Here is a 27,383-nt window from a genome sequence, read left to right on the forward strand (position 1 = left end):
GTGTATATTTATTTTTAAGCTAAGATACTGTATATAATTAATAAAAATATTACTGTAAATATGTCTAAAATGTTAAAAATATATTAATATTATTTAAATGTTATTTATTAAAATAATTTTTTATTATAATAATATTTAGGTATCAATTTTGTCACATTTTATTATGTATTTTATCATATTAAATAAAAATTAATTAACATTTTTATCAAAATACATTAATAATGGATGTATGGAAATGACAGTGCATTTTATCACATAAAATCAAAATTAATATGTTATTATTGTTAAGCAAATTAAATAAATTAAATGTAATTTTTATCTTAAAAATTAATAAAACTTATTGATTCATTATTAATATGATTGACATTGTTAGCTAAATAATTTGAAATGCAGTAAATATTTTCTTTATTACAATGACTAACAATATTCAGTAATATTTTGTTTGTTAATATTATATTACCGTAAAGTTTATAATTAATATTAGTTTTACTTTACTGTAAGTAATTTATATAAATTAGAATAAATATAAAAATATATTTCATTGAAAACTGTTAGTAATTTTTACTTTAATTTTTTTTTCAAATAAAATTGTTTAATTAACTCTTTTGCTTATTAGTTAATTAAACAACACATTACTTAAAAATTTTATATAAACTTTTATATATATGTGTGTGTGATATGAAATATAATGTAACTTAATATTGAAAAACAAAGTTTGAATTATTAGATTTGCACGATTTGATGCATATTTTGTAATATTAAACAAATATATAATAATAGTAATATTGTAGTAGTAGTGAGTAATAATAATAATAATAATATTTAATTATAAGTCACGCATCCATTTGACAATTTTATTATGATATTTATTAAAAAATAATAGTAGAAAACATTTAACAATGATATATAATACAAGTTATTTATTATTTTTTCGTATCACAACATGACAATTTGTTTTGTATGTTATTATTAAATATGATATTATAATATATATTAAATATAATATAATATTTGTTACTTAATGTCTGTCAATGTTTAACAAGTATTTCAATCGTCTACTGTTATTAATACATACTTTATATTAATAGTTTTAGCATTAACTGAATAATCAATATTATATAGTTTGAAAACAATTGAAAATTGTATATTAGACAGACGATATTATTTAAACTTAAATGTGTACATCTGAAAGTTAAGTTTTTTTTTTGTATTTTATTAACAAATGTAAACATATAAATGTGTGTATTGATTGATATGAAAATTTTAAAAATTATATTTATTTAAAAATAATAGGATTAATTGTCGCCCAAATATGAGTACTCAACAGCATAATACCCGTACTAATAGACCAATTTCCACTAATACTACTACTACTTATAATAAAATACATAATATGGATATTAGGTATGAAAAATGCTTATATGGTCATTAATTATAATAAATAAAAATAATTAAAAGTTAGATTATTTGATTTATTATAATAATAATTTGCAATAAATATAATAAGCCCACAGAGAGATCAACGTAGAGGGGGGTCTTCATGTAACTGTAAATGGGTTTTGGCCATTATTTTTCTCATATTAGTTGCATTGGTTATTGTATGCCTTTATTATTTGGTACGATATGAGAACCAATGTATAGCCGATACAAATAATAAGAAAAAATGCCAACAAATGGATTGCATTTTATTAGGTATTGTAGTCTCAAAATGTTTTTTAAAAATCACACTTTTATTACATACAGTAGTATATTATAGATTATGTATTGTACAATATATACCATTTTATATATTAATTAAATTTGATATTTCTCTTCAAAAATAAATTTGTTAAAATATAATTCCGTTATATTTAGTATTTTTATTTGTAATTATAATTGAATAGCCTCGACACTAATAAGTCCAATAAAAACAAATATCAATCCATGCAATAATTTTTATGAATATTCTTGTGGTTTACAAGAATATTCTGCATTACAAGATATCAACACTTTCATCGATACCATTGAATATCAATCAAATGTTGATCTTAAGAGTATGAAAATTATTAAAATTATTAAAATTAAATCCATTGCTTAATAAAAAAAGAAAATAAGATTTATATAAAAAATATACAAAAGTTCAAGAATTATTTTTATTATTATATAAAGATGCTATTGAAGAGCAACAAAAACAACAAAACAATGAATCTCACAAATATATGGCAAATTTATTTAAGTATTACAATAGTTGTCTCAATACTGGTATATTAAATATTTAATTTTAAACTACGATAACATAAATAAAAATAATAATATATTTTAATGTAAAGACGCCATTATAGCACAAGAAGTGAATCCGTTAAGATCTATAATAAATAGTCTAAATGGTTGGCCAGTATTAGAGGGCAACGATTGGGGATTAAAACATTATCATTGGATTAACACATATGTTATGATCCGAAAGATGGGTTTGAATGCCGACACTTTGATCAAGTTTTCCATTGAAAAAGACATCCGACAAGTGAACAGTTCCCAGTATATCATTGCCATCGACGCACCTGACTTTGATGTGACTGCCGATAGGCTTAAAACAATGTCAAAAGATTATATCAATGTTATGGTCACTTTTGCCACAATGATGGGCGCAAACAAAGATTATGCAAACAATGATTTACTTGAGGTATTGGTGTTCGAAGAGGAACTCATTTTGTTATCCAACTGGCCTTCATATAAACAAAACTATCAAAATTTGACAAACGATTACATCACTGTTAAAGAGTTATATAATAGGGCTCCAAATGTAATATATATTTTTGTTATCAAAAAAATTATTATATTTTTATTTTATTTTTCTAAATATATAAATTTAAATGAACTGTAGATTAATTGGCTTCAATTGTTGACTGAATTTTTTGGTTCACATGTTAACGATGATATGGAAGTCCGTCTATTGGCGCCATTATATATCACAAAATTAAGTCCAAAATTGCCGCACACTAACCCCAGGTAATAGTACTGTAAATATGATAAATTATAACAATTGCTATCACATGTATATTATATATATATATATATATATTTTAATTTATCCCCCACCAGAACTTTGGCCAATTATCTTATTTGGAAAGTTATATATCACTACAGTTCACTGTTAAGCCCGAAGTGGCAAAAACCTGTTACTAATTTTCGACTCATAACTGATGACTACCTGAGACCCAGTCGATGGCAAACATGTGTACAACAAATGAAGACAATGATGCCGATAGAGATGGCAAACGTCTATCTAAATAAATATTTCAATAAACAACATAGAGATGAGGTTTGTTTAACTAATTGTTATAATTATGATAATATTAATAAATAATTCTTACATTGGATATAAAATTAATAAATTGTTGACTAATTTACATTTTTAGAAATAATTAATCATTAAAAATAAGAAATAGTTAATACATGTTGTATAGTATTTTTTTTAAATAAAATTTATATAATCATATTGTGATTTGCGATGATTATAATTATTTATTAGTAACATCTAATTAAATAAATTTACATATACTAGTATATGTATAACTATTAGTATTAGTGATATTTAATATTAAATTAAAAAAAATATCAGTACATTATTTTTAAAATCTTAATTTTAGTATTATTAAATATTTAGTAGCTGTTAATATTATAGTAAAAACTATATCGATATGTACTGTATAATAATAATAAGTAATAATAATAAGTTTACCACAAAAAAAGATGAGCTCTATTTTCTAGTTATAATGTGTATTAATTTATTATTATTATTATTTATCTCAATTTTTTCCGTCTATTATTTGTTTTCTCTTTTTTTCCGCACAACAAAAGGCTATTTCAATGATTGATAAGATTAAGGAGTCGTTTGTTAAAAGTGTTGACGAAAATAAATGGATGACTACTTCAGTGAAGACGATAGCGAAAAGGAAAATATTATTAATGAAATCAAGAATTGGATTTCCAATTGAACTCACGGATCACCACAACTACAGAGTGAACAGTTGGCTCAGTCCTAATGTATGACCTTATCTCTTATATATATAAATATATATATATATATATACATATATATAGTATATACTGTATATCTCTTGTATTTTAGTTGTATATTCATGTAGTGTATTGTTGACATAAGTAATCAACAACAACAACAACAACTACAACAACAAAATAATCAAATTGTAGTCAACTTTTTAACAAAAAATTATTTTAACTACTGATTAACTATTGATTAACTAATAATAATAATAATAATATCTAATAAAACTTGTGCTGTATTACATAAACATAAATTATATAAACTTTTTTTTTTAAAAAAACTTTAGTTAAGATATAAAAAACAGTAGTTTTTATGTTTATATATATTTTTTCATAGATTGAGATAACGGATGATTACTTTTCCAATACACTGAAATTGAATCAATTTTTATGGGATAAACATAAAGAACTATTGTTTGATTTAAATCAAAACACAACAATCAGGTTTAACAAACAATATTTTTTTTGTTAGTTAATATTCAATATATATATAATAATAATAATTTTTAACAAATTTTTTAAATCAATTGTCAAAAATATTTGTTTATTTTGTTGTTTTTTACCAGAATTTTACAGAATTGGATGAAACCAACAGAATTTGCTGTCAAATATCGTCACGAAGACAATGTTGTAATGATATCAGATCTAATGATAAATGGATTTTTCAAACAAGATTTGCCAAAGTATTAACAAATAAAAAAATAAATAAATATTTTATTAAATTTGACACTAAATTCAATTATAGATCTCATAGATTGTAGAATTCAGAGACATATACACTAATATATATATATATACAGTAAAAATACACAAACTATAGTATTATTTTTATAAATTATTTTCATGTCTTATCACTACTGCTGAGTATTTACAATATATATCATATAACAAAATATTTTTTTTATATATCAAAATTTTGTAATAAATTTTTATATTTTTAGATATATAGAATATAATATATATATGTTTAAAATTGTTCTTTAAACATATATATATATATATATATATATATATATATATATATATTATATTATATTGATAGTTTATTGTTATCAATAATTGACAAAATTGTTATCAATAATTGTTCTTAAATATTTTGAACATTTTATTTTGATCAATAGATCCATTATTTATGGCACTTTAGGTCTATTAATCAGTGAACAAATGTTGTCGATGTTTGACGATAAGGGTCGACATTATGATGAACACGGAATCTATGGCACTAATTGGTGGGACAGTACCACAACAAATGGCTTCCGAACCTATGCTAATTGTTATGAAAAACAAATGAACGATTTTGATGTTATTATTGCAAGAAAGACAATGACTGAGAGTCACATCCAGTTTCTTAGAAATATGTTTATGAAAGACAAAGAGACTGTTAGTCTGACATTTGATGCCTACAAGTTAGCCATTGGTGCCAAAGGTGTCGATTCCGGTATTATGGGATTCAATGAGACCGCGGATACGCTTTTCTGGCTGTCTGTAGCCAATACTTACTATAAACACAGTAATTATCAAAAACGACTCATTGATGATAAAGTTTTGATTGAATTCAGGTAATAATTTATATTAATTATATATTTATATATATATGTTTGTTAATAAATCTAATTTAAATATAAATATATATAACTTTTTATTACAGAATCAATTTGATTGCTTCAACCATAGATCAATTCGCCAAAAAATTTAAATGTAATTTTGATGACGACATGAGTAATCCTATATTTTGTTAAAATTTTATTTGTGATTATTAACTAGAATTAAATTTATAATAAATTATGGCTAACATATTATTATTAATATTGTATACTATGCTGTATAATATGTACTTTAAAAAGAAAAATATCAGTAAAGTCTGTAATCAATTTATTTATCATATGTTATGAAACTATATTCTATAAATAAATTGTTAAATAATTTATTAAATAATTGCTAAATCGTTTATTGATATAAATTATGTTATATTAATTATATTTTAGGTACTGTCATTGGTTATCATTGTTATCAGTGTTACAGTTTGGTGATCATTAGTAGACAATTAATAGTATTTTACAAATGAGATAGTTTTAATATTGTATAATAAATATTATAATAAAATTAACTAAAATTAAATACTTATCTGCATATTTTGACATTAACTAAATGATAAATACTGTATAATATAACATAAAACTGAAAAATTACAAAAATGCTAAATTGCTAATTTTTTTTGCTAAACATTAATTTAATTAATAAGATATTTTATAATTTAAACTCTAAAATCAAAAGTGAATGAACTGATTAATATTATATAAATTATTAGTGATATTATTAACAAAACTATCAATAATTGTAACTAATAGTAAATTGCATTTGTTTTTATCTAATAAACTAATATTCTATTGCAATAACTTTTATAAATATAAAAAATTATAATTTATAATAAAATAGGTATTTTTTGCTGAGTTATTATCTCAAGTTTATTATAATAAATAAGACGGTGTTGTTAATGACAATTATCATTTATATTGTTATTTTAATACAAATAAACGCCTCCATAGTTATAATAGCAATACTAATGATTAAATATATATTCAATTCAATAACTACTAACTTGAAAGGTATTTGTCATTTTAATTGCATAAAAATCTGAGACAAATACGACTCTTATTTTTTGGACGATTCACTGTATTTAAATATATTAGTAAAACAATCAATTCATTGTCGTATTTATTTAAATAATTAAAGTAACTGTTAATTCAATTGAAAAAAATTCACTTTTATTGTCAAACATGTCGATGCAATTTACGGACAGTAGTTCATACATCAATAACCCGTCACCTTTCCCGGAGATAGCGTATGTTTGAAAACTATATTCATTTCCATATTTTTATAAAAATAATTTTTGTTTTCATATATAATTAATACTAATTTATTATTACTAATAATCCCTGTTTTTATTTGTTAATTTGATGACAATTAGGTCCACTCATCGCCAGAATTGGTTTCAACGGCGAACCGAAAGGGAACAGAAGTTTATTGTAGCCATAGTTTTGTTGTCTATCCTATCGTTTTCATTGTTCATCGCTGTCTGTGTTTTAGCCGCTAAAAGATAATCAAATTATTTTTTATTATTTTAATTTAAAGTTTATTATTATTATTGTTATTATCATTTTCTCATACACTTAATGCTGGTAAAACATTTTACAGACAACTTAAATGCTATTTTAATATTAATTATTATTATATTGAAAGTCATCATTATTTCATTGTTTTATATTTTGTATTGACATTTGATTTGCTATAAAAATCAAATTTATTAATTATAAATATTAATTATAATAAAATAAAAATATTATTAAATTATTATTATTTATAGACTATAATTGTATAAACTTTAAAAATTGAGTCTAATTTATTGTTATTCGTATAAACATAAAAATTATTTTTCTTCTATTAATATTTATGTAATAATAAAATAATATTTATTTTATTAAGTAACACATTTGTAATTGATAATATTAATTAAATGTATTAATTTAAATTCATTAAAATAATTTTTATTTATTTTTTAATTAATTATATTGATATATAAACGATATAAACCCATTTTATGTCAAAAAAATTATTATATTTTCCTTTTATAAAATAAATAATTATGTTAATATACAATTGTAGTGTTATTGGTATGAAAAATATTTTATTTAAATTAACAAACAAACAAATAAAAATAAATAAATTTCTCAATAGTCGAAATTTTTAAAAAAATTAATCTAGTAACTTATTTTTAAAATTTATTTATATTTATGGTTTTTTTACAATAGAGATATTTTATTTCACCATAAATACAACTATTATGCAATAGATTGAATAAAAACCTATGAATTTAAATATTATATCAATATATTGATATAAACCATAAACTATCTAAAGTTTAGTAAATATATATATTTTTTTATTTTATTTTTTTATAATCGGTGGTCTATATTGTAGAGTAAATATGTGTTGGGTTTAACCAAAACCCACAAAAAAACTTATTTTATTGATAACTATTGGCCCTCTAGTGTTCATATTATATATACTGTTGTTATGTTTATTGTTGCTATTTATTGAATAATACTATTCATATGATTAATAATAGACAGAGTTTTTCATACAGTAGTAGTTGTTGTTGTCATCCAATAGTAGTTCACTGTTTGACTCGAAGGTCACCAAAACATAACAATATTGTAGTGTTTTTGTAGATTTAATGACAAATCAAAACATTTATATATTTTTAAAGTACTTTATATTTATTTATTTTATTTAGTTTGCAATTTAAAAAAAAAATCAATTGTGTGTTTTATATTGTAAAAAATGCAAACAACCAAATAATTTAATAAATTTATTTATTTATTTAAATATGATATTATTATCTTTTTTTTTAAATTATTGTTGACTTATTGTTATCAATAATTTTTATGTAACAAAATATAATGTAAATTATATTTTCATAGGATATCATAAATGATATACAATATATATATATATATATTAGTAAAACATATGTTCAATAATAAGGTATTTAAGATTATTAATAAAAAATTTAATTATTTATTAAATATACTTAATATGATATATGGGTGTCAAATGTAAAATAAAATAGTTATTATATATTAATATTACAAAACCTATAATAGTTGTCAAAAAAAATTATTATTATTAATCAATAAAAAGCAAACAACACTTTAATTAACACAACTAATAATAAAATTTTATTTTAATTATATAAAATTAAATAATTTTTTGTTGTTGTCATCTAATCAAATGGTAAGTCAAGTTATATACAGCTATAGTATTGTATAGTATATCATAAATCATATAAATTTGCTTTAATTAAACAGTTTATATAATAAATATAAATAGTGTTATGTATTGTCAACAAACATTAGATATACCCAAAAAAAATACATACATATAATAATCCAATAGTATTACAATTTGTTATCAATTAATAAATTATATAAATTTTTAGTGTTTTTTTCAGATAAAGTTTATAAAATAAATTGAGAGCATTTGAACCGAAAATACAACACAAGAAAAATCAGTTAAATAACTATTAATATTAAGTAAATATGAATTTCCTATATATTTGATAATTTTATGATAAATAATATTACCATTAATTGTATAGATATTAAAAAATAACAGTTATTTTAATTGTATTTTTTGTTTGTTTTTAAACTTATTTTTTAAACTCACAAATAGTGTCCATCAGTTGATAGAAAGTAATAATAATAATAATAATGAGTCTAAAAGAGACACTTTTCAAGTCAACCAAACATAAGACGTTTGCCAACGAAGAGTCGCTGCCATCGTTGCCGGTGCCGACACTGCGGCCAACTCTTGACGTATACCTGGACTCAGTGCGAGCCGTAGTCGATGGACAACAGTATGAGGCAACTGAAGAAATTTGTCGCCAATTTGAGTCGGGAATCGGTAAACAATTGCAAGACTTGTTTGAAAAACGGACAGAAAATAGCAAGAATTGGGTAAAACATTATCTCTCAATACATCACTTGTATTGTTAGTTTCAAATTATTCTTCTTAGTTAACCGATTGGTGGTTAGAGTACGCATATCTAATGCAAAGATTACCATTGATTCCCTATTCAAATATGACTGGAGTTCAACCAAACTTTGACTTCTGGCCGCTTAAGACTGGAACTGGTATTAAAAGGCTGGCATTGATGGCACACTTTAGTCTTGATTTTTATCAACTTTTAAGAAAGTGAGACATTTATAATGTTAAGTGTAGTTAACTATTGTTTTGTTTTTTTTTTGTTATTTTAGGGAACAATTGAAAGCCACTCGAGTTCGCAACGCTTTTTGGTCAATGGATCAGTTCAAGTATTTGTATAACACTTGCCGAATACCGGGCCCAGAGAAAGATACTTTGAAAAACACATTTAAGACGGGTTTAATATTTTTATTATTTTTTTGTTCAAAAATTATCTGAATTTTTAGAAAATTATAATTTTTTGTTTGTTGACAGAATCGGAAGGACCGATTGCATCGACAATTACTATAGTCCTCTATAGAGGATATATATTTGCTTTTGACAATCTGGTTAACGGACAGTTTCTTACGGCACCGGAAATAGAAATACAGTTGAATTATATTGAGAATTGGTGTCAATCGCAGACCCAATCGGGTCCCGGTGTTGGTTCACTTACTTCAACAGACCGAACCAAATGGGCTGAAAACAGAAAATATTTGCAACAATTGACTCATGAAAATGAAAAATATCTTAACATTATTGAGGATGCATTGTCTGTCTGTGCTCTCGATGATAACCAGCCTAACACTCCTTTAAAAGTAATTATAATTTACAATATTATTAATTTGAGTTTAATTTATTAATAAATATTACCGGTAAGTAAAAATTTTCCTTATGTTAATCTTGCATAATAGTGTATGTATATACAGTATCATGATATATACATATATTATAATATATTACCGGTAGATTTCAGAATATTATAATATACATAAATTAACATTATTTATAATAGTTTTAATTTTACTAAATTTATTTTTTGATTAAAAATTCCGGTAATTTTAACATTTATTTTACTACTGTATAATATAGACATGTTATCAAACAGCGTGCGGTAATTGTGTCGATCGTTGGGCGGATAAATCTATTACATTAGTTGCCTATAGGAATGGGAACCTGGCTTCCAGTGCCGATGTTAGTTAAACACATAAAATGGATTTTAGATAACCCCTATATAACACATATTGTATTAATAATATTGTATTTGAATCTTAAAGCACACACCATTTGATGCAATGTCATTGGCCACACTCTCGCAATATATCAATCTATCGGTGTTTGAGACTAAAGGAGAATATTACGGTCAGATACCGGACCGAAAACTACCAGTGCCGATGCTTTTAGACTTTCAAATTGATGACAAATTGCGAACTGAGATAACAAAAGCGCAACAATCGTATCGTACTATCTGTGATGGCATTGACTATCATCACGAAGTTTTCAAAGATTATGGCCGCAGTTTGTCAGCCAAACATCGTATACATCCCGAGGCGTATATTCAAATTGCAATGCAATTGGCTTATTATCGATTGCATGGTAAACCTGCACCCACTTACTGTACGGCCACCACCAGACGCTTCTATAAGGGTAGAACCGAAACGTGTCGGACATGTACTCCCGAGGCCGTCGAGTTTGCCATATCTGTGATCAAAGGCAACAGTGATGTTAGTCTAGATAGTGATATTGAGAAAATAAATTTTTATGAAATTAAAAGATTAATGTTATTTATTTATTTTACAGAATAATTATTTATTCAATTTGCTACTGAAAGCCGGCCAAAAGTTTCAGCAATCGATGACAAACGCATGCAATGGTTATTATTTAATTGTTTTTTAACAATTATTTTATATTTTTTTTTTAAATATAATTTTAAATTAATGTTAAGGACAAGGATGTGATCGTCATTTTCTCGGCTTATATGTTACGTCAGTAGAGAACAACATAGAGTTACCCGAGTTATTCACCGATTCGTCATTCATGCAATCCGGTGGCAGCGGTACATACGTGTTGTCGACCAGTTGTTCCGGCTATTGGAAGTCATGCGGCGGAATGCCTCCGATGCGTGAGGACGGCTATTCGTGTTTCTACGGCATTGAGAATCATCAGTACTCTTTCAATATAATGACTTTCAAGTCGTGTCCCGATACCAGTGCCCAACGGTTTTATGATAGTTTGCGTCAATCATTGCTTGAGATGCGAAATATTTTAGACTCTCAAAAGTCAAACTCAACTACACTTCAACACAATCTTTGATAAGTTTATTTAATCCAAAAATTTTATATTATTTTTATTTTGTTATATTTTATTAACTTTAGTCTTTTATTTAAAGAAAACAAATTTTCATTATTAGTGCTATTTTTTTAAATGAAATCTCAATATTTTTATATTATTCCAAATATAGATATAGTATTTTTATATTCTATATATTAATTTTGATTTATATAAAATTAAGTTACTATTTGAACAATAATGTCATAAATAATCATTAGACTGAGTCTCTATTTAAAATTATAATCAAAATATATTTGCTGTAACTTTAGTTTAGGTATATTCTTATATTATTCTACAGTAAATAGTTTTTTTATAAGTAATTGTGATAAATATTTATAAATTTAATGAATTAAACATTATATTAGTTGAGAAAACTTATCAAGGTTAAATAACTAGAAATAAAAACTTGTTTGTATTCCGATATTATAATTAGTTATTTTAAATGCAAAATAATATATTATTTATATTATTTTTGCATTTGTTAAAATTAATTATACGATAAACTTTGAGTATGCATATAAATTTAATTTTGTTAGCAAAATGTTATTCAATTTCTAAATGTAAATTTAATAAATGTAAAATTAATTATTCTATCATAATATAATTATCGTAATTATTTTTATAAAAAAATATAATTGAACTTTATTTAAATAATAAAAAATTTCTAATTAATAATTGATTAAAATTGTACTTAATATCAATTTTGAGTCTCATTTTGTTCATTATTAGTATTAATTAGGAATCTATTGCTTAATTTTGTTGTGATTTGCAATAAAATCAATGCAACGATTGTCAGTATTGTTGATGAAAGACACAAATATATTAACATAAATGGTTTGGTCTCAATAAATAGGCCCACAATTAGTGGACAGATACACGAGGAAAGTCCCGTACAAAAGATAAACATTGAGCTAACGATGTTTGTTATCTTTAGGTATCTTTCAATAAAGGGATAAAAGCTGGGAAACACCGACGCAAACCCGGCGCCCATTAATATATTACCGAACCAGAGATAGTTCTCATTGGTGTTAGCGTAGACTAAGATCACTATTTGAGCCGTAAATATCACCAATGAGTCGATGTATATCATATACTGAGGACTGATCTTAATGGCTATCAATATACTCAGCGCTCGGGTTATAGTAAAGGACATGGCCAATGCCGAAGCCATAAATGCGGCCGTCGTTTTCGATATGTGTAGATCTGTTTGTGTGGCAAACGATGCCGAAAACTGAAAATATACCGTTTCCTGTCCCGCGTAGACTATTAGAAAGAGTCCGCTAATGGCTATCAACCAAATGGTTGTACAGTCAAAGCACCGAAACTTTATTCGTAAGTTTTCTTCACTATTGGCCACCAATTGTTCGGTCTCTTCTGAGTTATCTCCTCTTCTCCCATCAGTTTCCTGACTTTCATCAGATTTATAGCGTATGGTTAGAAAGAGTATTAAAAAAATGAGTGCCGATATCACGGCAGTGGCCGCCGATATCGAGTACGGTATATAGAGTTTACTTTCAAAATCTGTATTGTTATTAGTATTACTTTTAAATAAATAGCCATATATTTGGCCAATTTGTGGGTGCGGTTGAGTCTCATTTTTGGGAGATAAGTATGGCTCCGAAAGTAACGGTCCTAATATGGTTCCTATACCGAAAAAGAAGTGCAATGCCTGCATATAGGGACCGCCATCCGTACCCCACATTTCGTTAACCCAAACGTTGACAGTTGTATCGATACCGGCCGTAAAAAACCCATTAAATACGGCGTTTCCATAAAATTGATAGACATTACGCCAGTGGGGGACCGATGCAATGGTTAACGACTTTAGTAATAATAATATAATTAAAACCAGTTGTCTATTGAATAATGTAGTGACAATTCCACCTAAAAAATTGATTTAATAAACTTTTAATTTAATAATTATAAATTTTATTTGTCTTTATTATGATTTAGATTAAAGTTTATTATTTATTTTATTAAAAAATATTTTGTCGAATAGTCATAAAGCTATGTATTATATTTGGCACATAAATGATTAGTAAATGACTTGTTTGCGGACTTTAGACTAAATCTATTTAACGATACCATTATTTCTAATCTATTATGTAATCTAAGTTTATTTATTTTCGGTACAGTTGATTAGAAATGTTTGTTAAAATTAAACAATATATTTGATTGTTTTTTATAAGGTTTATATACATAGATTATCAAATGTCCTGTTAGTTTAATGTTAATCGATTTTTTTAATATATATATTTAACTAATGATTTTTTTTCTGATAAATTAGAGATATATGTAGTATTTTATATGAAATATCTGATAATACAATCGGATGATTCTCTAATAATGTTAATCATTGGGCGCTAATGTAAAAAACCCTTTGCTCTTTGGATTTGAAAACTTTGGATTTATTGTATTTATTTTGGTTTACTTGAAATTCATAACAGCTATATAAACGTGTATAAAAATAATCAACTAAAATAAATTCTATTATTTAACTTAAAGTTTATATTAATTGCATAAATAATAAGTTTAATAATTAATTTTAATTCACACAGAAATGGTGAGTTGCAAATCATTTTTTATATCTATATATATCTATTAAGTTTAGGTATTATTAAACTTATTATCATAAATTAATACAATATATTTAGAAAAAAAACAATTATAACATTAACTAATTTCTTTTTTTTGTTTGAGTAGACAAATAACATGTGTTATCAAAATGTTAAACAACTTTTACAATAGTCATAATAAAATTATTTATATGTAGTTATTATTAGTTTGATGACTTATATAGTGAATCATAATAATAATATTATTATTACCCATATAGCAAATTATATTTATTTTACAATATACAGGTATATAATATACAGTAAAGTAGGTGTAATGAAAAAGGTATACATTAATTGTTTAGAGACCTATTGCCATATATAATATATTTATCTTATTAGATGATATTATTAATAATAGATTGTGTGATATTACTATCGCTTATTTACTGCCATAATATAAATATTTTGGTTGAAAATACATTAAAAGTACCTAAAAATAGCCAAAATACTGTTTTCTAATACTATAGTATATACAGTAGTCTATACACTGTATATATATATTTATTTATTTATATATACCTAATACCTAAATACATGTGAAACCAGTGTTTTTCTCTCGACTTGTTTGACAAGTTTTGTCGGGTTTTTGGTTAAATGTTTTGAAAAATTCTTGCTTTCAGTGTTTTGTTTGAATGAAATGCTTTATATTATATATCATAAAGTGATAACATATTCCTCAATCAAAACGCTTTTCTAAACTACAAATCAATAACAAATCGCAAACAAAACTCTCTGCAAATCAACCATTCATTCATCTATTCAAACGATTTAATAGTTATAATACAATTATTGGCTTTTTTGTGACACATTATTTAATAATATTACATTTGCATACAAGTTGTGCCCTAATTTCTAATAGTAATAAATTTTTATATATTTATTTTATTTGTATGTTGTATTTTATATCAGAATTATATATTTTTAATATGTATATGTTATATATTAATATATAAATGTTTTTACTAATATATATATATACATATTAATTAAATAATGAGTGAAATTAATATATATATAAATATATTTATTATGTGTTTCTCTAATTTTCAACAGATTTCATATTCAACTTATAAGACAAAGAGAAAATAATTATTAGTTTAAAATCATATCTGAAATATTCAATAAATGGATAACAAGACAACTACTAAAAACAATGCAAACAAAAACAACAACAATTGGCGACAACGGCTTGTTTCAGGTCTTTATTATTATTTGAAAATTTTGTTTTATTTTTTTAAATCATTTGATTATTCATAATCAAAATGTTTTATTTATATCAATATGTATATAAATAATACATGCATGCAATGTATATATATATATATATATTTAATAATAATTTCTAATTTATCTACTTTTCCCAATATCTAATCATTTAATTTTAGTTTACAAAATAAAATAATGACATATGATAGCGATATGAATACTTAAATTAGTTGTCAAAAAATGCAATGAATATATCGGTATCAATGGATATCATTGACTTGAAAATTGTTTAATTTTTTAATCATAAATCATAGCCTATCTCCATACTCGTTAACCTCTATAATGATAATAATGTAGTTTATTATCATAAATTTTATTATATAGCAACAAAAAAAGGTTAAACTAATGGCATTTATTTGTTAGTTGAATAGATTGACAGTACAATAAACAATTTTTTTTAAATAATTTAATTAATTTTTATCATTATTAATAAAAATTTTATAATAGATATTTATATTGAAATATTTTTTTTTTGGTAGTTTTTAATGTTTTTTTGTGTCATGTTATTTCTAGTGTAATTATTATATTAATTATATCGATATTATATGCAATTTATATCTATAGTTTTAAAACCTGTATTTTGGAAAAAGTCCCTTTAAATTGGTTAACCTTTTTTTTATTGAAAAACATTCAATTAAGTTGTCAATTTAAATATAATTAATTATATTAGTAATTAGATTTAAATATATTATAATTTTTAATTCAACAATATATTTCATCAATTAATTATTATTATTAATTGAGAAAATATATTTTAATAAAAAAAACAATTCAAGTGTCAAGTAAGTCATGAAAAGCATTAGTTTGTAAATTGATATTAAAATGATTTGAATTATTAATTATTTTCTAATAGTCGGAAAAATATCATTATATATTTTAATTGTATTTAACTAATAATTGCTTTTTACGTACATAAAAATATTAATTGTTAGTTAAAATTAATTTAACACAATAGTCATTGTAAAGTTTAGTGCACTTTACCCGCAAAAAAAACTTGATTTGCTATTTTTATACATCATTTAAACAAACATTTTTAAATATATAAAGTATATATGCTATTACTATATATTCCTATTTAAAAAAAACAAGTGATAAAAACACATTAAAAATATATATTTTATTTTTTGTAAAAACCTGACGGCAATAAAAAACATTTTTTAAAAATTTTGTACAAAAAGAAAAACTAATTTTTTGTTGTGATTGAAATTAGGATAAGATATTATAAACATTTACCTTATATATCGTTTACGGTATATGAGTGCAGATTAATATAAATTATACAATACTATATAACATTATAATTTTATATAATTTGTTATAACATATACCATATAACCTTAAAATTTTTTTGTTTAATAATGATTTCAATAATTTAGGTGAAACTAAATAATATTGTAGCTCACAATTGTGTTTATAGTAAAAGTTATGTTAGAAAGAGAGAGAGAGAGAGAGAGAGAGAGAGAGAGAGAGAGAGTGGACTCACATGATAGCGACCCGATTACATAACCGGCTGATCTGATAGGGAAAGCTAATGATGCCTTCTCTAGGGTAGTGCTGAATATGTCCTTTAAGTCAATTAGTGTCGGATTAAATATACTAAAGCATAGACCCTGTGTATAGTTTGGGAGACAAAAATCAAATCATTGTTTTTTTTTTAAATGTTTTAAAATTATATTTTTATTTGACATTAATTACTATCTTATTGTTAGTTAATTATTTCTATAAACTTTTTACTTATTATTTTGAATGATCATTACGTATATCTTATTATTATCTTAGTCAACACACACACATACACATAGAGAGAGAGAGAGAGAGAGAGAGAGAGAGAGAGAGACATAAATTATAATTAGGTATACAAACAAATCACTTACGCAAGCAATGAAGCAATAATATAGTGATGCAGTGTATATATACTTGATTTTGTTATTATTAGCATTCAATGAATCCATTGGTAGTTTTAATTAAAAATATATATGTATTTTTAAATATATATATAAAGTATATTATTTTTAATTAATACACTAAATATTTTTGTTATTGAATATATTTTTTTCTTAATTTAGTGTAAGTTCATTGCATATATAAATATCTATAAAAAGTGGTTTTTGTGTTTAACATATGAAAACCACTTCAGTAACCATTTTCGAGGTTTTTAAATAAATAAATAATTTTCTTCAGATAAGAAATGCTATAAAAAGTGTTGAGAAAACTTATGATAATAACGTCAATGAATTGCAATAAAAATTTTCATGGCTTGAGATTTATTAATATTAATATTATTTTGTTTATTATTATTATTATTTATTATAAATAGTATTGAAAATATATTGCATTTATATAAACAAGATTTTAATAACAATACTACAATTTTTTAAAAATATTTAATACAATATTTGATAAATAATTTAAGTATATTTATATATAAAAATTGTCCTTTAAATAGATCAATCAAAATCAAAATTAAATTACAAATTAAATATAAATTTTCTATATTTTCTATATTTGCATATTAAATTACTATAATAAATAATTTTGGGAATAATTTTGATAAATATGGGTATTTTTAAATTGCGACAAAATTACTAATTTGTTGGAAACCCTGATTTTTATTATGTTTTATTATAAGATATTATTTATTATAAAATATATTATTTATAATATTTTATTGTTTGATAACATTGGAGATTTTTTTTCTTTTAAATATCAAGGATCTGAAAAAATTGTTAAATATAATGTGCAAAAAAATAATTTCCTATTTAAATTTATAGATAGATTAATTTCGATGAATATTTTTATGCCATTTTATATTGAAAAGTATAACATATTTTTTCCGCTAATTATATCATTGAGGATATTAATATAATTAATATAAGTACTATAACATTCATATACATGTTTGTATGTATGCTATACATTATATACAAACATATGTATATTTTGATGATTCAGTAATTGCAATAAATATTGCAGCAATAATAATAATTACTGTATTATTATTATTATTATTATACTATTTATTATTCAATAATATAATATAATATAAACTAGTACAGTACAGTACAATATAACTTGATTGATAAATGTACTCTTATGTACTCACAATGCATGTACATTATAGCCCACAAACACATATAAATACACACAACTACATAATAATCATATGTAATAACAAAATAATCAAGGATAAATTGTGAAAAGTGATGTCACATGAGATATTAATAATTTAAAGCTTTTCAATCAATAAAAACTATGTTTTTATTATTTTTTAAAAAATATTTTTATTGCCTAACATGTGTCTCATTTAAAAAAGTGATTATTATTAATGACTTATTTACAAACTCATTGAAAACAATTTATTAATATTATTCTAATTATATAATAATATCTATATATTATATATTTCTATAATTAATTTAATTATTTCTTGATGATATTTTTGTTGATTAAGATATATTTATTTATTTGATTTGTTTTCCCATTTAAAATCACCTATGATTGTCATATAAAATATCTATCATAAATATGTAACATTACTTTACAATATATATACCTGAATATAATATAATATATTTATTATATAATTAAGATATTAGATATTTAAGTAGATTTGCAATTTTGCAAATCATTTGTCATATTAGCATATTTTTTATTTGTTTGACTATAATTTTATCGCATTAAATACAGTATAATTATTAATAAATATACATTGTTTAAATCTGTATAAATATTTGTATGTTAAAAATATTAGTTTTCTAATAAATCGTATATCAGTCTAACAAATATACAATATATTAACACTTTATTTTATAAGTTTTATATTACTATAAGAGAAAAATCGATATATTCATTGCCTTTAATGTCAAATGAGAGCATAAAATACAATAGGATTGGATCCGACAGTACTGTACAGTAGAGTAATAGCAAACAAAGCGATTGATTCAATTTGCCGACAAAATACTGTATAAAATAAAACAAAAACAACAATAAAGACATCAATAAACAGAATATCTTTCAATTCATATACTGTAATGAAAAGTGTATTTCATTTACAATAATAATAATAATAATATTTCTATTAGTACCTTGTATTGAAAAAAAAATTGTTATTTCATTTACACTATTAGGTGAAGAAATAATTTGTTTTAATAAATTATTACTGCAAAGTGAGAGTGTAGTAAAGTAAAAAAAATAATAATAATGAAATTCAATATAATTTATTACACTTAGTTTAATTTGAATATATTTATATATAATTACTTTCAATACAAATGTATATTAAATCAATATATTTAGCAGTTTGTGTGTATGTGTGTGAAAAACAATCTTAAAAAAGGAAATAATTAAATATAATATTAATAAGAAAATTATTTTAAAAATTAATTGACGACAAAAAATATACGAATCAATGAATTTCTTAACAGGAATTCTTCAATATTTGCCCGAAAGTCTCACCTCAAGAGTGATCGGAAGGGATGCCATATTCAAGTCGACCACAAACAAGACATTTGAAAACGAGGACAAACTGCCGGCACTACCGGTACCGTCGCTCAAGACATCACTAGAGCTGTACTTGGAGACTGTGAGACCGGTGGCCACCGATGATGAATACGCTCGGACCGAGACTATTGTCCGCAACTTTGAGAACGGAATCGGCAATGATTTGCAACAGATGCTTATGAAACGAGCCGAGAGTAGCAAAAATTGGGTACAAATTAACTCATTAATCCACTGATGGCTCATCTAATCGATGAAATTATCTTATATTTTCTAAACAGTTGGAGTTATGGTGGGAGGACGTGGCTTATCTCCAGAATCGGTTGCCATTGATTCCATTTTCAAATATGACCGGTTCGCTACCCAATTATGACTACTGGCCCGTACAGACCGGCACACGACTCGAGCGTCTGGCTTTACTCATCTATTTTCATCTACAGTTTTGGCAATTGCTTAGAAAGTAAGACAATTAGATTTGATAGTTTTTTTTTGTGTGTATTTATTGGATACAGTTTTTAAAAATATCAACAAATATTTTTCAAACATTTTTAGAGAACAACTGAAACCAGTGCTAAACAAAAGTGGACAACCATTGGCAATGAATCAGTTTCATCGGGTGTTCAATACATGTCGTATACCCGGCAAACACAAGGATTCACTTATTGAAAACTTTAAGACGGGTCAGTCATCTTATCTATTAATTGAAGACAACATTTCAATTATCAATTGATTAAAATATTAAATTACATTTTTATAGAGTCAGAGGGAGGCTCTTCACCCAATAATATTATACTACTATATAAGGGACACATATTTTCATTTGATTTGGTACAAAATGATCAGCTGCTGACCGCACCAGAAATTGAACACCAGTTAAAACATATTGAGAACTGGTGTCAACAAAATGGCACAACTGGTTCAGGTATTGGCTCACTGACCACAACCGATAGGACTAAATGGGCGGACAATAGGGATTATCTCATTAAGTTAAATAAAGACAATGAAGACATATTGAATACTATTGAGAACTCTATGTTTGTGGTGGCTTTAGATGATAACCAACCCATCGGTCAAGAAGAGGTCGGTTTGATTTCATAATTTGTTAAGTGTTTGAAATTAACATTAAATGTCTTATAGATATTACGAGAAGCACTGTTAGGCTCGGGATGCGAAAACAGATGGGCGGATAAGTCGTTTACAAACATTGCTTATGTTAACGGAAACTTTGCCGCAAACTTAGATCACACACCGTTTGACGGTCTGGCCATAGCTACAGAAGCGCAATACGTGTTGATGTCGCTCAGCGAGTGTAAAGGTGTCTACAACGGACCAAAAACAAAGCGCACTCTACCGGAACCGCTGCTTCTGGAGTTCAAAATTGACGATAAAATTGTCAATGAGATAGAAATTGCCAAATACGCGCACCGGCAGATGTGCGACTCCATTGAAATTACTTACAAAGTTTTTACCGAATACGGCCGATCCGTATCAGCCAAACACCAGATACATCCCGAAGCGTACATTCAGGTGGCCGTACAGTTGGCCTACTATAGAATACATGGGAAGGCAGCTCCCACTTATTGTACGGCCACTACACGCAAGTTTTATAGAGGACGTACTGAGACGTGCAGACCGTGCGTTTCAGAGACTGTAGACTTTGCTCGAGCCGTGACTGAGGGCAACAAAGATGTAAACAATTATTTTATCACATATTGTTTTCCGATTATTATTTATATATATATTTTTTGTTTACCATTTAGGACTCGGAATTGTATGAAATTCTTATAAAATCTGGCAAAAAGTTTCAGCAAACGATGGCAAGCGCTACGAACGGCGCCGGCTGTGATCGACACTTACTTGGCCTCTATCTGACAGCACTGGAGAACGGTATGCAAGTGCCCGATCTGTACACCGATCCGATGTATGTGAAGAGCGGTGGTAACGGTAACTTTGTGCTATCGTCCAGTTGTGTCGGTTATCTCAATATTTGCGGTTCAGTACCGCCAATGGTCGAGAACGGCTACTCTTTTTTCTACGGCATTGAATCGCATCAATATTCGTTTACCATCTCGTCGTACAAGAGCTGTCCAGAGACCAGTGCCGTACGGCTACAACAGGAGCTGCACGAAGCGCTTATGGATATGAAACGCATTGTCGACTCACAACAGACACAATAAGTTGTAGTCACACCAGAAGAATAAGAAGAATAAGTTTATTCATGAGATATATATATATATATTTGATTAAAAGTATATTTGATCCACTATTTTGTTGTGTGCTTTAAAGGAGACAAATGTTTAACTTGTTGTCCACATTATATACGATTGTTTATATGTTTGTTAATATGTATAGTATGATTGAGATGAATGGACAATCAAATTGTTTTTTTTAACTGACAAACATCTTATAAAAATTGTTGACAAAATTTCGGACACATATTGTACTGAAATTATATATTATATAATTTTTTCTGATCTTTTTTTTATAGAAATAATTTGTATAATTTTTTTTATTAATTTAATTTTTACTAATGTTTTTTTTGATAGTCATTCAAACCAAGCAATACAGGACTTGTTTTTCTTTGTATAATTTTAAACTGTATTTTATATTTTTTTGGTTTTTTGAATACATATAAGATGAATTGATGTTAATTTAATTTTTTTTTTTGAGTTAAAATATTTGTCTGTTTTCAAGTTATAACAGTATTATTAAATAAAATAACATTTAAATAATTGATTAATAATATTCTAATATATTTTTTTAGTATAATTTAAGTTTTAACTGTTATTACTTATAGCATAAATAGTATTAAATAATAGTAATTAAATCTTATTATTTAATAAATATTTTATAGAAAATGTCTAATTTTATATAGAAAATGTTATATATTATAACAGAAACTAAATGTTTCTATTACTAATTGATTAGCAGGGTGGTTAAATTTGAAAAAATTATTAATTAATATATATATATTTAAATTGATTTTTTTATAAATTTAGTTTTATTACTTGTAATGTGACTTAAATTTTTATACTTTATTCTGTATTCTTTCATAATTTAATAATTTATTTTTAATTCATAAAAAATATAGAATATAAAACTATAATTAATTTTACTTTTACAATGACCATAATAAGTTTAACCTTTATTCAAGGTGAATTTATGTATTAAAGTGTATTAATTGTGAATTTACATTAATTTACAATAAATTAGCAAATTTCTTGAATTTCTTAGTAATAATGAATAATTTTCAATGAATATTTTTAAACAAACTTTTATCAATCACTGCTTTTTAAACTAAACATTTTAATTTTTAATTAGTTTTATTATTATAGACTATTAAAATGTCAATAAAATAATTGCTTCAATTCAGTACACTTAATAAATATAACAATTATAACAACAGTTGTTTAGTAGTAAGGATTATAATTACCGGTATGTGATGTAATATTTACAATACTTTTTTTTATATAACTTAAGTTCAAGTTTAAGCAAACTATTTATGTTATTTGTATTGATAATATGAATCATATTATATGATACAACAAAATCAATATTTTTATGTAAAGCTAAAAAATAATTAATTAGTTGTTAATACTGGACTTTAGTGGAAAAACATCTAATATTGTAGTTTTATTAATACTTGACTATAAATATAATAAATTCAATTGAATTATTAAATATAAATTATTCTTTTGTTTATATATCTAAAATGTTTAGATATTAATTCACTTATTATGACAATTATGGCAACAATAATACCGATGCCATACATATAGTAAATATATTGAATTGTATTCAAAGTCATGCCATCGTTTGACTTATCCTCGTTAGACATCATACTATCCATTATAGTACTGTTCTGTGAGTTTTTCGACGACTCCTTCAGCGATAATCTCTCCCAATGTTGCAAATGTCCGGACGATTCCAGTCTTCTTAATCTTAGTTTTTTATAATAATTTAATTAAACAAAAATTAAAATTGATTAAAACAGTGCAATACTTAATATATATACTAATATACTGTATATACACTGATATATAATAACATACATTATGTTCATTTGGTCCCTGTGTTTGTACTGTTTGGTTACAGCTATTGTCAACTGTTCCATAAGTATAGTTGTTTCGTCATTTTCCGGCGGAAGATTGAAATATTGGTGACCATAGTTAGCAATGCGACCCATAATCAACAATCGGGGACAGATATATGTTAGTTGTGGCATATCCGCCAACATTAACTCAATGGCAGTGTTGATCTTATTAATATTTATCAACTCATTGGAAATATAATTCATTGGTATAGTCGTAATATTCTGTTATGTAATTTAAATAATTGTTTGAAAAAAAATTGTATCAATTATATGATATACAGTATTAGATTTCAAATAATAACTTATAATATATAAGTATAACCTTTAAAAGATTATACAATGAACCGCCGGCACTCGTGGCCGGAATATATTGGCCATCATTGATAGCAATGGCTAACTCTTCAATAGTGGAAATTCCTGGTTTAGGTAAAAGTTCACTAACAAACAAAAATATGACTGAAACATAACTGTGCGATAATATCAGGCCAAATATCAACCATACTATTGTGTAAAATCTTAATTCAATCAATATATTTGGTATACCTGTAATTATGATTATTTTTTAAAAAAATTTATAAACTATAATTATAATTAATAATTAATTAATAATAATAATACAAACTTTGTTGTAAACTAGTTCTAACAATAGTAGAAATTAAAGTTTTCAAATTTTGTTTGACAAGTTTCATCATTAATACTGTGATTACAATGGTTGCACCAAATGTTATCCACACATATGTAGTGAACGGTTCAATTAGCAATGTTTTGGCATTAATTGAACTCAACTTTTGTTTTCGGGTAAAAAAAGTTATGTCCGAATAGTAATAAGGAATAGTAAAGTCGACCACCAGTTCCCTGTCAGTGTCAGCCGACAGCGCACCCAATGCAATATCGGCTGTACCGTTGACAATGTGTCCAATCATACCGTCCCAAACTCCATCTACTTGTTTACCCCATTTGTTGTCGGCATATATAAACTCGTATGAAATGTTGAGATATGTTAACATTGTTTTGATGAGCCAATAGTCTATGCCATTGATAATTAAATTATTATTTAATTTGCTGGTATAAAAGTATGGAGGATTCTAAATATTTTTATAGATAATATTTAAATATAAATTTATTTTAATTGTTATATTTAATATTAGCTCTGTTTTAGTAAAAAACTATTGATAACAAACCGGATAATTTGCCGCAATTTTTACAGATATTAATTCATTTGTTTCACTCATTTTTTTTAAATGTTAAATATAATTTCATTTTTCTTGTGTCACAAACAAAAATAAAAAATAAATAAATAAATTATTGAATCCATACAATAATTAAAGATCAATAGCATTAATTATAAATAGCAATACAACTGTGTGCAAAAATATAATGCAAACATAATTATTGATAACAATTATTTTGTAAATTTTCTATCGGTTTATATAATTAAGAATGCACCTAGATGATATTACATGTTTCTATATATAATTTAAATTATTACTTTATTTATTACAAATAAAACTAATTATAAGTTGCCATAACATTAGTCCAAGATAATGATAGTGTTTCACAATATAACTAATAAATAAAACCTATAATTATTACATACTTACATACCTATTTAATATTAATATACATTATGAGTACTATCTATTGATAATCAATTTGTTAATAATCTATTAATACTGTACATACTGTAGTATATAATCATTAAAAATGTAAATATTTTTAGGAATATTTTTATATCAATAAATAAATATTAAAAATATACAATGTTATACAATTTAAAATCAATTTTATTGCTAATTCATATATAGTAATTACATATAAGTACATATAAAATAATAATAATATTTAATATAAAGGTTTGTCTATTGTTTTGTAATATTTGTTTAAAAGATGATATGAATTGAAAATATGACAAAATTAAATAAATAAAAATTACCAAAATAACTATTTAAAAAAAATGGTTATATTATTATTATTATTATTATTGAACAACTATTGTAAAATTAACAAATAATATAAAAAATAGTATTTATTAATAAATATTAAATAATTTATTTAAACATTTTAAATATTTTTAGCTTCACTACTATTACTGTATTGATTTAAAAACTCTCTAATTTGCAAAATATCTCTATTAAGCCATTTGGCGTTTAGTCTTATCTTTTCCAGTGATGTCTCAATTGTTTTATCAATTCCTCCTCGACTTCGCTGACCAAAGAACAGCTCGAATTCGTTTACTTTGTCTTCAGATGAAAACATTTCAATAAAATTCTGTAAAATTTTTGTTGAAATTATTATTGAGTAATTACTATACATTTTTAAAAAATATAAATAATAGTAAAATAAAAACCTTCACTAATATATTGATTTCGACAGTCGATGAGCCAAACATACGGACAAATTCATCGAAATTTTTCTCAAAGAACTTCCACGTCTTGTCTCTACCAATCCATGAGTGACACAAACCAGAGATAATCTTTGAGCTGTCGATGAAACGAATTGTTTCCTAAATTTTTAATTAAAAAAAATAGATCAAAGAAATTGTCTTAAAAATGATTTAATAAAATAAAAACATAATTAACTAACCGATAGTGAAAAGTCCAATACTTTGAGAATCCTTTCCTTTTTGTCGGTTGCCGTCAAAGCAGTTATTATATGATTTCGTTTGATTGGATTTTCAGATGTTTTATATAACTGTTAATTCATAATAAATTAATTACAATATTTTATAATTTATGATTTGTTTATAATAATAAAATTTAAGTCAAAAATAATTTGCTAATAAATTTAATATTAACATAATATAATGCAATAACTATTGTATTTAGTTTACCTCAAAAAATTCATCTAAAACTGTATCATCACTATTGCCGCCAACAATCTTATAGATGACAAGTATAATGTTGTTATCAGTTGTATTTAAATTGTCTTTTTTATAATCTTCATATCGCTTAAGTCCTTCCGAAATAACTTTTTTATCTTTAAATGTGGCCAATAGTGTCAATATTTGTGGT

The 27,383-nt window shown here is 24.3% G+C and overlaps 4 protein-coding genes across 4 annotated transcripts; 3 read left to right on the forward strand and 1 right to left on the reverse strand.

The window, feature by feature from the left end:
* Positions 1–1,260: 1,260 nt before the first annotated feature.
* LOC128964161 (neprilysin-2-like) lies at positions 1,261–6,109 on the forward strand. Its single transcript, XM_054310721.1, has 13 exons — positions 1,261–1,404; positions 1,508–1,692; positions 1,884–2,033; positions 2,149–2,241; positions 2,310–2,779; positions 2,861–2,985; positions 3,079–3,298; positions 3,838–4,023; positions 4,382–4,488; positions 4,611–4,727; positions 5,166–5,603; positions 5,693–5,742; positions 6,030–6,109. Exons 1-13 carry the CDS (start codon positions 1,313–1,315, stop codon positions 6,107–6,109), a joined length of 2,313 nt encoding a protein of 770 aa, XP_054166696.1. The 5' UTR covers positions 1,261–1,312.
* A 2,967-nt stretch (positions 6,110–9,076) lies between these two features.
* Positions 9,077–12,021, forward strand: LOC128963890 (peroxisomal carnitine O-octanoyltransferase-like). Its single transcript, XM_054310429.1, has 9 exons — positions 9,077–9,137; positions 9,277–9,560; positions 9,620–9,798; positions 9,861–9,985; positions 10,063–10,385; positions 10,660–10,761; positions 10,845–11,291; positions 11,368–11,440; positions 11,513–12,021. Exons 2-9 carry the CDS (start codon positions 9,315–9,317, stop codon positions 11,878–11,880), a joined length of 1,863 nt encoding a protein of 620 aa, XP_054166404.1. The 5' UTR covers positions 9,077–9,137; positions 9,277–9,314; the 3' UTR covers positions 11,881–12,021.
* Positions 12,022–12,595: 574 nt separating this feature from the next.
* On the reverse strand, positions 12,596–17,404 carry LOC128964163 (sodium-dependent glucose transporter 1-like). Its single transcript, XM_054310722.1, has 2 exons — positions 17,266–17,404; positions 12,596–13,782 (listed from the first exon to the last, which is right to left on the reverse strand). The coding sequence occupies exon 2, from the start codon at positions 13,598–13,600 to the stop codon at positions 12,596–12,598; it is 1,005 nt and encodes a 334-aa protein (XP_054166697.1). The 5' UTR covers positions 13,601–13,782; positions 17,266–17,404.
* Positions 15,570–22,815, forward strand: LOC128964289 (peroxisomal carnitine O-octanoyltransferase-like). Its single transcript, XM_054310870.1, has 7 exons — positions 15,570–15,714; positions 20,207–20,490; positions 20,561–20,739; positions 20,832–20,959; positions 21,037–21,359; positions 21,417–21,968; positions 22,040–22,815. Exons 1-7 carry the CDS (start codon positions 15,642–15,644, stop codon positions 22,454–22,456), a joined length of 1,956 nt encoding a protein of 651 aa, XP_054166845.1. The 5' UTR covers positions 15,570–15,641; the 3' UTR covers positions 22,457–22,815.
* Positions 22,816–27,383: the final 4,568 nt, after the last annotated feature.

The sequence above is a fragment of the Oppia nitens genome, unplaced genomic scaffold (genome assembly GCF_028296485.1).
Source record: "Oppia nitens isolate AA-2021 unplaced genomic scaffold, nextdenovo-longstitch-racon4-pilon3 scaffold8_pilon_pilon_pilon, whole genome shotgun sequence".
NCBI lineage: Eukaryota > Metazoa > Arthropoda > Arachnida > Sarcoptiformes > Oppiidae > Oppia > Oppia nitens.

Bases quoted from the DNA above. Each gene is read 5' to 3' on its own strand.
- LOC128963890 (XM_054310429.1), top strand. From the start codon at position 9,315: ATGAGTCTAAAAGAGACACTTTTCAAGTCAACCAAACATAAGACGTTT. The intron at 9,799-9,860 runs GTGAGACATTTA...TTGTTATTTTAG, and splicing joins TTTTATCAACTTTTAAGAAA to GGAACAATTGAAAGCCACTC. The intron at 9,986-10,062 runs GTTTAATATTTT...GTTTGTTGACAG, and splicing joins GAAAAACACATTTAAGACGG to AATCGGAAGGACCGATTGCA.
- LOC128964161 (XM_054310721.1), top strand. From the start codon at position 1,313: ATGAGTACTCAACAGCATAATACCCGTACTAATAGACCAATTTCCACT. The intron at 1,405-1,507 runs GTATGAAAAATG...AAATATAATAAG, and splicing joins ATACATAATATGGATATTAG to CCCACAGAGAGATCAACGTA. The intron at 2,780-2,860 runs GTAATATATATT...AATGAACTGTAG, and splicing joins TATATAATAGGGCTCCAAAT to ATTAATTGGCTTCAATTGTT.
- LOC128964163 (XM_054310722.1), bottom strand. From the start codon at position 13,600: ATGTGGGGTACGGATGGCGGTCCCTATATGCAGGCATTGCACTTCTTT.
- LOC128964289 (XM_054310870.1), top strand. From the start codon at position 15,642: ATGGATAACAAGACAACTACTAAAAACAATGCAAACAAAAACAACAAC. The intron at 15,715-20,206 runs GTCTTTATTATT...ATTTCTTAACAG, and splicing joins GCGACAACGGCTTGTTTCAG to GAATTCTTCAATATTTGCCC. The intron at 21,360-21,416 runs GTCGGTTTGATT...AATGTCTTATAG, and splicing joins AACCCATCGGTCAAGAAGAG to ATATTACGAGAAGCACTGTT.